The sequence below is a fragment of the Arachis hypogaea genome, chromosome 13 (genome assembly GCF_003086295.3).
Source record: "Arachis hypogaea cultivar Tifrunner chromosome 13, arahy.Tifrunner.gnm2.J5K5, whole genome shotgun sequence".
Classification (NCBI taxonomy): Eukaryota; Viridiplantae; Streptophyta; class Magnoliopsida; order Fabales; family Fabaceae; genus Arachis; species Arachis hypogaea.
Genome location: NC_092048.1, coordinates 50182380 through 50201576, shown reverse-complemented (window position 1 = coordinate 50201576; position 19197 = coordinate 50182380). Strand labels below are relative to the sequence as shown.

At 32.2% G+C, this 19197-nt stretch overlaps 1 protein-coding gene across 1 annotated transcript; it reads right to left on the bottom strand.

The window, feature by feature from the left end:
* Nucleotides 1-1855: 1855 nt before the first annotated feature.
* On the bottom strand, nt 1856-6720 carry LOC112738336 (cinnamoyl-CoA reductase CAD2). The gene is made up of 6 exons (XM_025788734.3): nt 6344-6720; nt 6086-6255; nt 5806-5997; nt 3935-4097; nt 3233-3419; nt 1856-2234 (listed from the first exon to the last, which is right to left on the bottom strand). Exons 1-6 carry the CDS (start codon nt 6462-6464, stop codon nt 2090-2092), a joined length of 978 nt encoding a protein of 325 aa, XP_025644519.1. The 5' UTR covers nt 6465-6720; the 3' UTR covers nt 1856-2089.
* Between the last annotated feature and the right edge of the window lie 12477 nt (nt 6721-19197).

The window sequence follows — 19197 nt, the reverse complement described above, 5'->3', positions numbered from 1 at the left end:
TCATATTCACAGTTTTATCACACATTCAGTATTCACAATCCCTTAGCTTATTCAGCAGCACAAAAATTAATTGAATTCAGTGAAACCATTTATCCACTTGAAATGAAAATGGAAAATAAAACACCTGCTCTGAGAACATCAACAACAGCATCCTCTGCTGATTTTGCATACTTCTGATATTCATAAACAGTGGCCACTACATGTTATGATTTAATATTACGAAGGGTACTAGTTATGACCATTAGAATTACTTAGTCTTTAAGAAGTATAGATAAGAGACTTTTATCAATGTATTAAAGGAATTAATGAATTGATATTGAACTTGGTTCAATTTGGAGTTTCTCTCCCTAACTCAAAGCGGGAGTTGTAACATTGGTGCTCTCGTGGAGAGGTTTCTTCCATTTTTCATGGAAAAACAAATAACTCAACAATTTGAAGATACATTTCCAATATTCAATGAAAAAGATGGTTATGGATGTTTAATATGTACTGAGCAATACTGGAATGCTAGAGAAACACCTGAGGAGCAGAGATTCATAGAGGTGGAAAGAGGATTGAAAGGAAAAGCTCTGAGATTGTTTCAGTTATGGAAGGTGCTCAATCCATTTGCCAATTTGGAAACATTCGAAATTGCGTTCTATCATCGCTACCAACCAGATATGCGTCCAAACTTGCCAGAAATTTGCTGGAATGAAGTTGCAGAATGGAAAATTGAGTGGGAAGAGATTAAAGCTAGACTAACGCAACAACAGCAACCACCACAAATCGATCAAGAAGCAACTAAATCTCAGCTATCAGCAGAACAAGACTTGCAGCGGCATCAATAGAAATTCAAGAAAAAAGAGAGGCCGAAATCGATGCAAATTCAGATTCAACAAGCAATTTAGCAACAAATCCAACAACAGATCACAAATTCAATTTCACAAGATCAGTTCACAAATCAACATGTCCGGAATATGAAATTGACAAAGAAGAAGAATCATATTTCAATTTTGAATTTCAACCACAACAACAATAAGAAGAATCAGATAGAAATTGCAGATCAAGCACGAATTCAAGATTCAAATCCAGAAATTCAATAAAAAATAACTCTAAATCCAGAAAATCAAGTATGCTTAGAGACAATTGCAAAGAAAGTAGTAGATCGCAACAATAGTAGGAAAACCATAACAACTTTCAAAGATTCAAGCAGAACCGCTTTTATCATGAGGTCTTCAGCAGCGGCTTTCAGCGGGGGTAACTTCTCCTCTCTCGCAGCTTCGGTCTCTCTCACTTCCTTCCTCACGTGATAGCGACGACGATGGCTTTGCGCAACTCCAACAAACCCTAGCAGCTGCGGTGATGGATTGGCAACGATGGAGGCACGGTGGCGACGCAACAAAAGTTCCCTCCTCCCCTGCGATGGCTGCAATTTTCGAAGGCTGACTTCGCGATGGTTTGTGGCTTAGCAAACAGAGCTAACTGACGTTAGCACAAAGGAAGTTGGGACAGCAGCGGTGACTGGACGAAAGTTGCACTGGAAGCTCGAAGTGAGTCAAACTGGAGACATGAGAGGTGAGAGTGGAGACTAGAGAGGAGAGGAATGGGTCTATGTCTCCATAGGTGACTAGGGTTCTCCTTTGGCCCTTTCAGCATGCAAAACACAGCATTTTACCCAAATTTCAAAAACCGGCCAGGTCATGATTCGGTTCGACCGATCAATTCAGCCAGTTCGACAATCCAACTCCAATTTTCGAAACTGATGGTTTTACTTTTTGTCTGAACCGTATTTATTAGCGGTTCCGATTCGACCAGTTCAACCAACCGGTTCGAACCAATTTTCAGAATATTGATTAAAACACAACACAAAAACATCTTTTAATAAAAAATGAAATAAGTATCTTTATTTAAGTAATCCCTTCTATTATATTCAAAGGGAACTAGTGTGAGCACCAACATGCTAGATTCATATCGACATTACTTCCAAACTTTTATTCCATTATCTGCAACCTGCAGTACAAGTACTATTTCCATTTATTGCATTAGTGTCATGAGCAAGTACATTCAAATACACAACTAAACATTATCTCCTCTACTAATATACGATGAATTAAAAGTTGGCGAATTTCTTTTCTTTCAAGCTTTCGACGGTCTCCTTGAGGCTCACTTCCAAAGGAATAAATTCAAGCCCCAAGCTCTTTGCCCTTTCTTTTGAAACTTGATATGTTGGCACATACGGCTTATCATCGGCGGGCCTGATAACAATGATAATACGGTGATATTATAAAATCAACAAAAGAAAATTAGAATTGTTTAAATTTTGTAAATGTGGAACAACAAAAGTGGACAAAAACATCATATAGAACATGTATGCAATGAATTAAGGAATTTTGTACGAATAGTCTACAAATTAGGAAATTCTTTTAAATATAAATTAGTTACTAGCTTTCAATAAACACATAGTTACTATAAGGTCTGTCTTTTAAGGAAAGAGAGAAATAGAAGTGAGATACAGACCCTTCAACTTGCATAATAAAAAGCACGGTAAGAAAAGGGAATAAAACCTTAGAAGATCAGAGTTATAACACCAACTATTGAGTGTTGAGACACTGCACGCTGAGCGGCTAACAGTAATATCAGAAATCACATGACCTTACAGATTTTAAATTTAACTTTGAAACAATATTGAATTAAAACAAGAGTACTACACCACAGCCCTCACCCCACCGCATCCCACCCCATCCCCATTAAGGGAAAAAAAAGACAAACCAACCAAGCTATGTAATATTGTAGGGCCTCATGTAAGTAAAAAGCAAAATATTGTGCATTGTCATATCACAAGAACTTACGAACAGAATGGACTAGAAGGAGCCTTATATGTGGTATCCTACTAACATTACAACTATTCCCATGCCCATTGCTTGACAACTAACCATCATTCTCACATCCAAAATTCATATAACCTAAATCCAGCAATATTTCAATTTACAAGATTAGTCCAAATTCAATTAAATTATCACTATAAGAACCCCGAGTTGTACTAGTTGTCTAGTTCTAAAAGTTCCGTGCCCGACTTTCTAGAACTTTGGAATTACATTTTAGATAGACAATAAATAAACACTATAATGAAATCAACGACGAATCTTTTAAGAAGTTTAAAGTTTCAATCAGACAATAAAAGCTTCAAAAGAAATTGATTCAGAAAACATGGAATTGTATGCATTCTTAAAGGAAATCAAATAATTAAACATACCTCTGTGGAAGGGGTAATGTTGGGTATAAATCACGTAAAATTTTCACAAGCTCCGAGAAATGTACTACTCTCTCTACCAAACAATATCTCCCACTAGCTGAAGGAATTTCATACGCCTGAATATGAGCATTTGCAACATCTTTCACATTGACCCATCCAAAAGTAGCATTTGGAAATGTCTGTGCACCTGTATCAAGGAGGTGAAGGATTTTCCTCTATTAAGCACATGGAGAGGTCTTGTCAATGGAAAAACAAAAATATTTGAACCACAAAGGAACAACTAATATTCAGAAAATAACTAAATATACAACCAACAAATTGAAGAAATCAATGAAATAACAAGAGAGCAAGTAAAAGAATTGCTGAGACAATTATTCAAGTTAAAAATGTTTAGGACTTTGATTAATAATGAGATTAGGAGAGGGGAATAGGATTAGAATGTATTACATGGGTGAGGTACAGAGGTATTGGTAAGGAGGAGGAGGAGAATATATTCTCAACTCAACAAGTGATATGATTAAATTCACATACTATATATAAACTTTTATAACCCTCCTTCAGATATTCTTTTTCGATTTTTATTTCCAGGTTTTTATTTCCCTTTCTCAATTTGCTTAATAAAAAAGATGTAGTTGACTTAAGTAGTATCAAACTCATTTAACACAGATGAAGCATTGCAGAAACTAGAATTTTCAAAATTACCATTAGTTACATTTAAAACTGCAGCAGCACTTGTGTTAAGTACTGGTTGCAAAAGAGGCCCAATAACCATTGCTGGGTTTATAGTGACGATGTCAATGTTGTTTTCTTTTGCGAATTTCCAGGCAGCATCTTCAGCCAATGTCTTTGAAAGCACATACCACATCTGAAAAAATAAATAATGGTATATGTAAAGGAAAATGGGATATGGCAAGCAAATTGAGCTTCTATAGCATATCAAACAACTATTACATTGGTTGGACACAAAAAGTATAGGGTAAGGAAAGGCTTTCACATAAAAGGTTAGGTCAAACCACAAGCCTCCAGGAGGAATAACAGTGGAAATAGATTATACTACCAAGAGATCCCTTTTGGATTTGAGCCCATTGATATGAATGTGTAGAAGTGTTAACAGGTGTTAAAGAGACTCTTCCTCTCACAAAACCTATCTCAAGTCCAACCTAAGCTGCCAAAAGTTGCTCCACAATAAGTTTTATTAAGGCCCAACTAAATCTAGAAGTTTCTATCAGATTAGTGATTGAAGGTAGCCTTATAATTTTTCATTTCGTGTCAATCAAGATGATAAGTGTGCATGAATTCAACGTAGAACATGAGGTACAACAAAAGCTGAAATTTTGAGAATAATTCAAAGAGTTCATTAAAGAAGTCACAAAGGGAAAAAAATTACAGGAGGGGAAACAAAATGGTGATGTGGGAAGTGTTATAAGGGAGTAATTGGGGTTTCATGGTGAGTATGGTATTGGTGACTGGAATGTTACAGAAAAACCTTATGACATCTGAAACATTGCTTTAAGCTGACATAATTTATTTCTTTTTACTAAGCACACAATCCGATAAAAAGAGTAACAAGGACTACAAAGATACAATGATACATCAAGAGAGAACTTAACACCAAACATAGAGTGGGGACTGTAAGTACCCAGGATAAGTTTAGCAATTAAAATTAGTTCTTGGTGAATTAAAAATGATTTGCCCTTACAGCAAATAATAATGGTGGTGGGAAGACAATGTTCAAAATAAGGTTAACAATAAAATAGAGTAATGCGAAATCTTGACATACCTACAACTGCATAACCCAGAAAAGTATAAATAAGCTAATAAAATACTGACATGAAAGCTGCAGTTAGCCAGGTAAATCCAGAGCATTTGAGGGATAATATCAATACAATCCTTACTCAAGGGAAGAGGAAGTAAAAACAAAATATTTAGACCAATTGTGTTGAAGAATTTTGTTGAATCACATAATATAGGACTTCCATCAAAAGCAAAATACACTACTCAAAGAAACAAAATTCAAACAATTCTTCACTTTTCCCTTAATGAGCAATTTATAATTATTAAACTATTTATGCTACTTTCTATCCCAGGTCAAGAGATTTAAATATCTTGATTGTATTAATCCATAAGATTCAAATGGGCAGCTCAAAGTAGAGGAGTGTCTGACCAAAAAAACATCTTTAAAATTTAAGAGTAAAGTTTATTGGATTGCCACCAGCTATGAACAAAAGCTTAGTATGGCCGAACTGAGGATGGATTAGTGGTCCTACAAGAATGGACAGAATAATGAAAGAGCGCATGAGATAGTGAAACCTTAGTAGGTTTAGGCATATGGGGTGAAGACCAGTCCGGTCAGGAGAAGATGGAAGTTAAACCAGTCGCTAGGGTTTGAAAGAGACCTAAGAAGACTCCCAATGAGGTTAGTTAAGAGAGATTCGAGTATAAATGATCTAATAATACACATAACAAATCGCAACAATGTATCACAGCTATTCCAGTTCTACTAATTTGGCCTAATTGGGCTAATATGATAACAAATTTGAAGCTCAAAAGTGCTTTGGAGACAGAGCAAATACCTTCGACTCCCTACAGAAATCTGGATCGGAAAACCAAGTCTCATCAACTACTACTTCAGGAGTCCGAGGCTTTCCATTATATGAAACTGCAGCCATTGAAGAAGTTAAAACCACACGCTTCACAGACGGCGATTTCGCACATGATTGAAGAACATTTAGGGTTCCTTTCAGCGCCGGATCCAATAATTCAGCCTGAAGAAACACAAAAAGGAAATGCAATGTCATGAAAAGAAGAGAAGAATCAAAGATAGAAATGCACGATAATGGAAGGAGCCCTAACCTGTGGATCCTTGACATCATGATAAAAGGGAGATGCAGTATGAAAGACACCATCACAGCCTTGAACGACGGCGTCGAAAGAACCTTCTTCTAGAAGATTCGCCTTGAACAACTGAAGCCTCTCCTTGGCGCCCTCAAGCTTAGTTAAGTGCTCTACCTTTCTCGGATCATCTGCATGTTTATAAGAGAAACACATTTTGAAGAGAAAAATAAATAAGTAAATAAATAATTAAAAAAAAAAAGTTGTGATGGTACGCACTTGTGTCACGGACGGTGGCCTTGACAGTGTAACCGCGATTAAGAAGAAACTTGACGATCCATGAAGCAATGTAACCGGAAGCACCGGTGACGCACACCAACTTGCCGGCGCTGCTGCTCATTTTAGAATCTTTTCTTCGCCACTCGCTCCTCCTTTGCTGCTTTCTGTGCTTAAGAGTTCGCACCTTGAGTTCAATTGCAAATTTGCAATACTTGACAAGAAGTCACACTTGGGTTCCTTATATAGCTGCAACAAGTGCAAAGTCCTAAACCCCACTTTATGTCTTAACCACTCAGTCACCAATCACCATGACGCATGTGCTTACCTCTATCATTATCAATAGTCTATTTTTGTTCTTCCATTTATTTAGGGTAAGTGTAAAATAAGCACAAATTATTGTGCTTAATGAATGTACTATATTTTTGTAAATTATTGATTTATTAAATATAAATTAAAATATAAAATAATTAAAATATGTATTTATATGTTTTATATTTATTTTAAAGTAAAAGATTATACTTGTCATTTTTAAAATATTTTGTATTAAAATATATTTATATATGTATATACTAATATATTCTATATTTGTAAAGTTTATCAATACTCTTCTTTCATAACATCTTTTGATTTTCATTTAATAAAATCTAATGGTTCATAAAAAGTGATGCATCTAATGTACACAAAATGGTTGAGATGATTTTAGACATACCTGATTATAATAAATACAATTGTGTTATATATACAAATTTTTTTAACAACTAAATCCAACCAAATTAATCTAATCCCAACAAAATATATTTTGGCATAATAAAAAGATATTTTACATGCTATGCACTCTAATATAAAAAATAATTTCTCTCTCTTTGTCAAAACTACAACAAAAAAATTCCAGAGGCCAAGCCTGGTATAAAAAAAGGTGTAATGTCTCTCGTAAATCTCAATTTTCTTTTATAAATTACATAAAAATTTAATTTAGTCTCCTAAAATATTTAGTTCCGTCTTTCTAATATTGTAAAATTAACTCTGAAACTAATCGTTCATTTCTGTTCAATTTTCTCTTTCGTGAAACACTAAATAATCAGATTTCTATGTATTTAGTAGATTTCGTTTGTGTTCTCTCGATAAAGTATAAATTTTGGTGCATATTAGATTCTTTTTTCGGTGCATATCTAATTTTGTTTCTGCGTTGTTGGCTTCAGGTATAATTTAATTTTTAGTTCTTTCGTTGGTGTAAATCATCATGGTCATTCTACACTTTTTAAATGTGTTTTGATGAAAAATGAGGATATTCAATCATTTAAATGGTTATTTGAATGTTGGTTTCGTTGCAAGGGAGGAAAGGCTTTAAAAAGCATTCTTACTAATCAATGAGCATCGATGCAAAAGGCCATTGAGACTTGTATGACAATAACAATTCATAGGTGGTGTATTTGACATATTATGAAAAATATTGCATAGAAATTAAATAGCTACAAGAAACATGAAGAAATTGAACAAGAGATGAGTCATATTGTTTGGAACTCATTTACAAAAGATGCATTTGATAGAAATTGGAATGATTTTCTTATGAAATATAGTGTTGGAGACAATACGTAGCTTTTAGGTAAGGGTGGCTTTATTAGAATTAATTGATGTTGTTTTTAGTATTTGGATATTTATTTATTCTGCCTCTGTAATAACTAGAATGAGATCCGCGCGATACGCGGACCGGTAAATTAACGATAGTATATAATAAAATGTGTTTTATTTAAAATAATTTACAGTACAAAAGATTTGGATGTTGGAGTTGTACAAAGTGACATTTTTATTTGGTGGTTTGATTTTTACATTTGTTTTAGTTGATGGACTTATCTTCTTATGTGGTGTTCGTCCTCCTTTTTCTTTATTAGTTGTTAGAGTTGTTGCTTTCTTCTTTCTGTGTAGGTTCTTGTGAAGGCATGTTCTTTATGAATTATTAAGTTGTATACACTTTCTATTATGTTGTTTGTTCTATCTTTGCATGTATGTTCTTCTTCTGAAGATGTGTCTTAAATTTGTATGATTTTCTTTCTCCTTAATCTCTTAATGGGTATGTGATCTTCGTCTCATGATATTAGTGCTAGCGAAGTTGGTTCCTATAATCAATGAATAATTTAAATTAGAAAATAAAATGATGTCTTGAATAAGTGATTTTTTTTAGTATTACATTATTATCTGTTTTATTTATTGTAGGTGTTGAGGTTTAGTATTTTTTATTGGAACAAATGTCTTAGTACTAGTGTATTGTTGAGAACCTTCTTTGAAATTAAAACCATTTACTTTTACTTCAAATATAAGTGTGAGGTTGCACAAATTTTTTAATTGGGGTGGTGCTTCAATGTCATTACTTTTCTAGAGTGTCATTAGATTTGAAACAGTTATGCCCAACAATTTTTTTCTCGCCATTAAATAGTACAAAAATTATTGTAGCACTTTGATCTTAAATAAGTATTAGGTTAGTGACTAATAATTTAATAGATGGGATTATGAAAAGTATATAGAATTACCTTATTGTTGGATATTGTGGTGTTTGATTATATGTGCCACAAATGTAGTTGTCTCCTTTTCATCTAATATAATCATTTCTAAGCAAAGAGGCTCCTCTTCATTCGTAGGTGTTAATATTTTTTATAGACGAACTACGCAAATTTTGATAAACTAATTGTCTGTTTGTTTGATGATATTGTCCAAAAAATGATGTTCCATTGAGTAAGTTTGAGATGTTTTGGAAATAAATTTTTTGTGCTAAATTTGATGTTATTTAAAGGAATAGTGATAAGAGACTCATATAAGTAGGTCAAATAATATGGAATTTGAATATTTGTAACATAAAATTTATTATGATTAATAATATTATTATGACATTTGTAATATGAATGTTTATTACATTTAATGAGTTATTTATAGAAATTAATTATTGGAGTTATAAATTTATTGTAGTGTTTATAATGGTAAGATATAAATATAATAAATATAGGGATATGGATTCAATGTTTTTGTAGGTTACAAATTTGGTTAGATACTATTAATTTATACTTATCGGTGTTTTTTAGTTTTTTTTTTTTGTATATTTCTTTTTTCTGATTTGGAAATAATAGTTGATTTAGCAAAAATTGAGTGGTTGATTCTAAAGTTTTGCCAAATAAACAATGTTGCTGACATGTCATTAGTATGAGAAAAAATATATCTTAAAAGTAATGTGGGTAAACTTATCTATTTACTTTTATATATTAAGAATAGATGTTGCGAACCTGTATACGTTTCGGTGCATTTAGTTTCTAATTTACGTATTCTATCCATTTTCAGAACTTTTTGAAGATCGTCATTTTTGGGCTAGGATGAAAAGCACACAAAGAAGCAACAGCATGCATACTTTTTTTAACAAGTTTATTACGAGAAATAGCTCATTGATACAATTTGTGAAATAATATGATAATTGCCTAGGAAGTATAGAGCAAAACGAGAGAGAATCTAATGCTACAGATTTTCATATTATTATACCTTATGCAACAAAATCATCAATAGAAGCTCAACTTCAGCATATGTTTACTCATGAGAGGTTCAGAAAAGTTCAAACACAATTTAAAAAAAATGTGAATTGTATCATAAGATCAACAGAGTCTGCTCTAGGTTTTACGGTATATGAGGTTGTAGAACAGGTTTCAACTCAACATTCAATAAGTTTGTAATTACATATGACGCGATATCACGTGAAGTAAGATATTGTCCCATCATTCTTTGAGTGCGTTAAGCTTTGAGCGAATAGATAAAGTGGCACCAAGAAATATATTGGAACGATAGAATAAGAATGTAAAAAGGAGGCACACATATATCAAGAGTAGCCATATGAGCCTTTATTGGAGTTAAGAAGTAGGAGATTTGATGATTTGGTGTTTCGCTCATACAATATTTATAAATTTGCATTAGAATTTGAGGAATTCACTGTGATTCTGCACCGCGCTTATGATAATGTGATAGATGAGATGCAAGAATATAAAGCCAAAAGTAAAGAAAAATATTTGTTATCGCATGAAAATATTTTCTTGGATGATACTAATGATCTTCAAAGCCTACTACGTGTGAGAACAAGAGGATGTCTCAAAAATAGATTGGGATCAAATACTGAAAAATAGACTGCAAATGTATCAAAGAAAAAAAAAAGAATGATCTAAGTGAGAAAAAATTGATGTGCTTTGTTGGGAATAAGGAGTATGACCACAATCCAATCAATCATGTGTCAAATAATTTGTTATTGTTATTATATTAAAATGTTAATATAATAAGGTCCTTGATTAAATTTAGAGATTTATCATTGTGATAGTGATCATAATATTGAGACATAAATCTTTTATAATTTAATCTAAATTGTTCTTGGTCATAGGATTATTAAAAAGGACATTAATAATCTGGAAAGATCAATATATATATAATGGTCTTCATTGGATGAAGATTAATAGATCTCATTTATTAAATTATATATATAGATGGTGCATATAGAGATATGACCATTGAACTGACTCACTTTGAGAATTCCTAATGGTTATAATTACCGTATATTTGTCAATAGGATATTCTCAAGATGAACATAGTAATAGAGTTTCCTTTGACCTGCGACTGTCATAGTAATTAACAATGTATTTATTATATTTTGATTTCGGACACCTAATACCCTAGGGTGCTAGTTGAATGGATATTGGGTATGATTTAAATACTTGTAGAATTAATGATTAGTCAATAAGGAATCCGTCAACTCTTGGTAAAAGTTTGAGCTCTATGATTATAATGACTGAGATGAATAAAACCTTGGACAAGGGGATTGAATGAATGAAGAAATGAGTTTCTTAGGTCATTTACAGTTCATTATAATAATGGTAACAAGTTAGAATTTGACAATTAAACCATACTCTAAGGGTTAACCAAGAGTTGGAAAGATGGAAGGAATTACTTTGTTCTTCTAAGGTTCTTAGTAAAAATTATATTACTTCATACTATCGGGTCGTTAAGGAGTGTTGATAGACGCCAACCTTGATTAGTAAATTTAGTATGACTAATTTACTACCCGCTTAGTATTGAACCTATGGGGTCACACACTAACGAGTGTTCTAATATTTGCTGTAGAATTATTTAATTATTATTTTGATTTGATCAAATAAATAATTATATTAATTCAAATAGAATATTATTATATTCTTTGCTAGCACCAAGAATATAATAATAGTATGATAATTGAGAATATTATATGAGATTTGAGAATAATTAGTTATTCTATTTCTAAACTTGAATTCTAAATTTGGATGAGATCCTAACTGATTCTGTTTCAAATTGAGTTATGATATGATTCATAAATTTGAAGGATTCGGATTTAGAATTTTAAGATATGATTTAAATTTGAATTGAGATTCAAATTTAAAATCAGTAACAAATCTCATACTATATATATGTATGCCAAGAGTAGAGGAAATAACAGAATGAAGAGAGAATAAACATAAGAGTTTTATTCCTTTACCTCTACACACATAAACGTATGTGAGCCTAATTCTTGGAGAAGAATTTTATGGCGTGCAAAGAGTTGCAAGAGGTTTCTCAATTTAGATCAGATGTCCATTGGTCAAGAAGTTGACAGCAAAGGTTGGTCTCGGTGTGGATACGCATAGCGCCTTCGTACCATCGAAGGAAAAAAAGTGATTTTTACTGGTGTACCCAGGTATTTATTAGATCTGATCTATATATTGTATATTAACTGAATAAAATTTAAGCATAAAATAGATCTTTAGGATTACTTTCTTTTTTTCCGCTGCGTGTTATGAACACATGGTAATCCTTCAGTGGTATCAAAGCTTTGGCTTTTTGTGTTTAAATTTTATTCCTATTTTCTTAAAATTTGTGAATTAATAGGATTAATTCAAATTTTTTTTAAGCATGTGATGTAGTTATTTTCATTGAGATAATTTTTTAATAAATTAATAGTTAATTTATTTGAAGTTTGATTATTTAATTGTGATTAAATTATCATTTTTTTAATATAAAAGTTATATTTATAATCAAATATTTTGTTTGATTTTATTTATTGATTAAATTTTATTGTGATTTTGATCACAATAAAAGGAATAAGATGCAAAATATCTTTTGTTTGTTTCTTATATATATAAGTGTATATATACATGTCAAATTTGATTTGATACTTTTTTAAGGCTAAACGTTAGTATATGAACAATCAAATTTTGATTTGATTGATGTGTTTTGAACACTATAATATTAGAAATTAATTTTTCTAATTTTCTTAAATATAAAGAGCGGCCTGACAACCAGGAGTTTTATTTTCAAGATAATAATCAGTATATATATTTGATGTATTAGGGATTTAATTTTATATTTTGCCTAGACAATCTGGGAATATAAAATTTAATCTATGAGTACTGATGAAAAATTCTCTAACAATAGAGATAAATCCTAAAAGTTAGGAGATTGCCAAACAAATAAATTTTTCTCTTGTTTACAAGGAGCAACCTGACAACCAGGACACTTGTACTCAAAGATAGAATTTATTTATGCATATGATGATGTATAAGGAGAATTAATTTTATCCTTGAACCTAGACTACCTAGGGGTATAAAATATAATTCAGTTAAGTAATTGTCTAATAACCAGATAATTATTTGGGATTATAATTGTATGAGATACAATTTAATCATGTTTATTTAGAATAGGGGTGAGTAATAACTTGATAACCAAGATACTCATTTGTGATTCTAAATAATTTTGCCAGAAATATAGATTTCTTGTTTACTTTCATATTTTAGATTTTGAAATATGTCCACCTTTTGTGTGTCATACTTAAAAGTAATATATTGAGTACAATTTGAGAATTGTATTTCCAAAGAGTTATCATTGAGATGATAATCCTACTGAAATAATATCCTCTAATAAAATTGGTAATGTACTTGTGAAGTAATTGAAATATTGCTTTATTGCAATATGGGTTGTTTTGACAACTATGAGTTCCAATTTCAAAGGCATATATACTCACTATTTATTATTGAACATCTTAAGAAGATGTATGGTGCCCCAAGTAAGATAGTATGACTATCAAAGATTTTATTTAAACTAGTGGGAGTATTGGGTAATATATTTTGAATTAAACAACTTTAGAAGTTGGAATGCCATTAGGCAAATGGCTTTTGCGATAATTGTTCTTGCAAGCATTTTTAGAGATTTATTTTGTTACAAACAATTTATAATTGGCCTTAATATGATTAAGATTTGTGATCTTTTTAGAAAAACTCAATATGAGTATTGAGGATGCCAATTAAAATTGCTCTTAAGGGTTAGTTTGACCAATAATAAAAATATTGAGTATTTTTATTACAAGAGTTTTAAAGTAAAATCTCTAATATCTAATTAATATTCTATTAAATAGAGAATGAGATTTTCTCCGTGCATAAATACTAGTACTCTATGTACTCCATCTTGTTTAAGAAACATGAAATTTGATTTAGTTGAATATCACTATTTGTTAAATATTTAGACTACATTTTGAAAATGTGGCTAAATTAACAAATTTCTCACTAAATCAATTTTTTACCCATATGAGATATGGAAAAGGCATAAGCTGAAACTCAAGAATATTAAAGTTTGGAGATGTCTTATACGTGTTAAGAGATTGTACAACAATAGAATTGATATTAGGTCCAATAAATGAGATTTATTGGTTATCCTAAAGAAATAATGAGATTATTTTTATCACCCTTCTTATGGTAAAGTGTTTGTGATAAGAAGTTAAGCTCCTTTTTAGAAAAGGGATTCCATCTTAAAGAAAGAGTGAGTGTACAATTACTTTTATTAGAATTGTATACCACTCAATAGAGGATATACTTTCTCCTGAAAGTATAAAAGGTTTGATCGTCAAACTAATTTTTTGAAGAGTAGCCTACTTGTATAATGATACAATTCTATAAAGATAGATCTAATGGTTACTTAAATTTTTTATAATCATATTCAATAAGGATTGTCCTTAAATTAAAATTATACACTATTGTAGTGGGAGATTTCATGTTTTGAGAAAACGTAATATTTATTATGCACTAGGCGTATTTTGCAAAAGGTCAAGCACATATGCTCAAGAGCTAAGGTGTTTAGGTCAAAAGAGTTTTGATAAACACAAATATGCATTGAAAAATTATACACATGATTGATGGGCTCTAGTTCAAGTGGGAGATTATTGAGATAATAGTATGCCCAAGATCCAATCTATCATGATTGGCTCTCGTGCAAGTGGGAGATTGTTGGGAATAAGAAGTATGACCACAATCCAATTAATCATGTGTCAAATAATTTGTTATTGTTATTATATTAAAATGTTAATATAATAAGATCCTTGATTAAATTTAGAGATTTATCATTATGATAGTGATCATAATATTGAGAGATAAATCTTTTATAATTTAATCTAAATTGTTCTTGGTTATAGGATTATTAAAAAGGACATTAATAATCCGGAAAGATCAATATATATATAATGGTCTTCATTGGATGAAGATTAATAGATCTCATTTATTAAATTATATATATAGATGGTGCATATAGAGATATGACCATTGAACTGACTCACTTTGAGAATTCCTAATGGTTATAATTACCGTATATTTGTCAATAGGATATTCTCAAGATGAACATAGTAATAGAGTTTTCTTTGACCTGCGACTGTCATAGTAATTAACAATGTATTTATTATACTTTGATTTCGGACACCTAATACCCTAGGGTGCTAGTTGAATGGATATTGTGTATGATTTAAATACTTGTAGAATTAATAATTAGTCAATAAGGAATCCGTCAACTCTTGGTAAAGAGTTTGAGCTCTATGATTATAATGACTGAGATGAATAAAACCTTGGCCAAGGGGATTGAATGAATGAAGAAATGAGTTTCTTAGGTCATTCACAGTTCATTATAATAATGGTAACAAGTTAGAGTTTGACAATTAAACCATACTCTAAGGGTTAACCAAGAGCTGGAAAGATGGAAGGAATTACTTTGTTCTTCTAAGGTTCTTAGTAAAAATTATATTACTTCATACTATCGGGTCGTTAAGGAGTGTTGCTAGACGCCAACCTTGATTAGTAAATTTAGTATGACTAATTTACTACCCGCTTAGTATTGAACCTATGGGGTCACACACTAACGAGTGTTCTAATCTTTACTGTAGAATTATTTAATTATTATTTTGATTTGATCAAATAAATAATTATATTAATTCAAATGGAATATTATTATATTCTTTACTAGCACCAAGAATATAATAATAGTATGATAATTGAGAATATTATATGAGATTTGAGAATAATTAGTTATTCTATTTCTAAACTTGAATTCTAAATTTGGATGAGATCCTAACTGATTCTGTTTCAAATTGAGTTATGATATGATTCATAAATTTGAAGGATTCGGATTTAGAATTTTAAGATATGATTTAAATTTGAATTGAGATTCAAATTTAAAATCAGTAACAAATCTCATACTATATATATGTATGCCAAGAGTAGAGGAAATAACAGAATGAAGAGAGAATAAACATAAGAGTTTTATTCCTTTACCTCTACACACATAAACGTATGTGAACCTAATTCTTAGAGAAGAATTTTATGGCGTGCAAAGAGTTGCAAGAGGTTTCTCAATTTAGATCAGATGTCCATTGGTCAAGGAGTTGACACAAAGGTTGGTCTCGGTGTGGATACGCATAGCGCCTTCGTACCATCGAAGGAAAAAAGTGATTTTTACTAGTGTACCTAGGTATTTATTAGATCTGATCTATATATTGTATATTAACTGAATAAAATTTAAGCACAAAATAGATCTTTAGGATTACTTTCTTTTCTTCCGCTGCGTGTTATGAACAACAGGATGTCTCAAAAATAGATTGGGATCAAATACTGAAAAATAGACTGCAAATGTATCAAAGAAAAAAAAAGAATGATCTAAGTGAGGAAAAATTGATGTGCTTTAATTAGGTAAAATTGTCTTTGTGCATGTTAATAGTTGTGCTAATATATGATTTGCCTTTTAGATGGTGGATTAATGATGCAGTCAAATTTTACCTTTTATCATGAACAAATGATGAATTATCAGTTTAAAGATTCAAGAAAATTTGATAGCTTTCTTGGTGTTTATTTGAATGATTTTTGGTGTTTCGTTGTAAGCATTTCGGTGCAATTCAGTTAATGTTTTTATTATGTAATAAAAATGAGGTTTACTTTCTAAATTGTACTGTGTTGTTCCATTTACCAAGTCACTTTGGCTTTGAAATTACTTTTTTTTTAATTGTTTTATGGTAAATAGTTTTAGGTGTGTCAATGTGAACAAATTTTGGTGTAGCTGTTATTTTTTCAATATATTAAATCTAATAATTGTGAACCTAGATTCATTCAAATTAACAAGATTTTAGTACAGTACAGACATGTTTATAAAACTTTAATATGGCAAAAGAATTTATCAAAAGCTTTGGAATCAATATTTACAAAGAGACAAAAGATGTGTTTGTTTTAACTAAACAGTACATAAAAAAATCAATACTTGAACATTCTTATAGTTTACAATATTCAACCTATCTACTTTCTGTATCTCCTGATGAAAACCTACAGAAAGAACTTGATATTACAACAGATGACTTCGAGAGTCTTGTGGTTTCAGATTTCGCAATGGCTTGATCTCTCAATTTATTTATTTCGTCAAAGAGAACTACTGAAACATATTCACTACATGAAAAATACTGAGTACCATCGGATTTACCATTGAAAACAACCAGACGATATAAATCTCGCCAGTAAATATTTACCATCGAATTTATTCTGTCTGACGGTGATTACCGTCGGATTTTGTGACGGATTACCAGCTCAGGAAACAAATTGGTTACCGTAGAATTTTTTCAATGGTAATATTGGCGCCAAAATATGTTGTTTTGCGCCATGTTACCATCGGATTATTCCAATGGTAATTTCGACGGTAACGTCATTTTTCTTTTTGAAATTAGAAATAAATTGTCAATTTTAATTTTAATTTTAAATTTTTTTCACACAATTAGTGGTCAATTCATAAATAATGAAGAATTTTTATTTAAAATCAAAAAATAATACAATGTGCAAATTGAATAAAAGTCAAGTACACCAAATAAATGTATGAAATAATAAAACAAAAACCTAATATCTACAGATCCAAGTAGTCACCGTCGTCAGTCCTGTGACCCTGAGTCGGCATTGCAGGAGGCAGTGACGATGTTCGTGTGCCACCAGCGCTACTGGTGCCACCTGTACCAAGACCGCTGCCATCAGCAGCGGTGCTGCCACCAGCAGGGTTGATGTCAGTGGTGTGCATCTGGGCCTAGTATACCTCCATCTGAGCCTCCATACGCTGCATCCACTCTAGCGACTCCCTAAACTCCAGCCTAAACTCATCCATAGATGTCACACTGATGAGCATCTTTTGATACCTCTCCGGATAATCGTTAAGCTCTTGAGCCTGCTGATGAAGGCTGCGTTGGAGCTCCTATACCTGGAGCCTCAAATCCATGCCTTTTTCGGCTGGATGGCTCGACTGATGGCGGAACTTGACGACGGCCTCAACGTCGAGGTGCGGAGGCTACTGGTGAAGAACGACCCATCCCGTATATACGGTTCTTGTACGGGGCTGAGGCGGTCTCGCGCCAAACCGCATAGGGTTCGATGACTGAGGTTGCAGATCCATCGACGGTGTCCTCCCCACTTTGCTAATACTGTTGAGTCGTGGCCTCCAGTCTCTGTGTGTAGGACTCCTATGCAATTAACACAAGTTACTCTATGATTAGTAAGTTAAGACAGATATACAGTTAATATCTAATAATTTCATAGCAGAAGATAATTAGACGTATGTTACTCGCATAATACTCCTGATACCGCTGATCAGCAAATCTCGCTTTGTTCTCCTTTTGCATATGGGTGTACTTGAAGGCCTCCATCATGTGGTCTCGCGGTCCAACGATTTTGACTTCACAAGTTGTATTAAAATACAAAATTATTAGAATGCCTAGTAATCATATGCAAAACAGATAACATACCGAAGTTATTAACAATATTAAAGGAACTATATACCATCCTGGCCTTCGTCTTCATGAAGGTCATGGAGCTGCCGGTGAACTTTGACAACCTCTCCGATGTTCTATTAGATCGGTTGGTGAGACGCTGATGCCTAAACCCTGCATCGGTCTCCTAATGAGCGAACAAGCCCTTTTTTACCTCCGATCGGAGCCAGCGCGTCTACTGGTCCCAGCCATGGTGAACATCATCCAGCATCTGCTAGAGTCGCTGACCCATCCTATAGTCGAATATCTTCCAGATGGGCAGGTCATGCTTAGCATCCCAAATAAAGTGTAGCTGCAACAAAGAAGCTTTAAATTTAGTTAGACACGACAGAGAATATAAACTAGCTAAAAAGAATTAAAATAAAAACAATGAAAGTAATTACCGCCCATTTCTCAAACCAGCACTGCCGGGTCTCAGCGAGAATCTTCGTGTAGCTGGATCAGGGCTGGTCGTACATCAGCTTGATGACATTTGTCATCTCCTGAGTACACACGTTCGAGTTCGGAAAAAACCTAACAACAACCCACAAACAAGAATCAACCTAAATCCATTAAACAAGAATCAATTTTCAAGAAATCTTAGCAACAACAAGAATTATATTTAATAAAACTAGAAAACAATAACCAGCAACATTCCAAATCAACCTAAATCTACTAAACAGGAATCAATTTTCAAGAAATTTCAGCAACAACAAGAATCATAATCAATAAAACTAGAAAATAATAA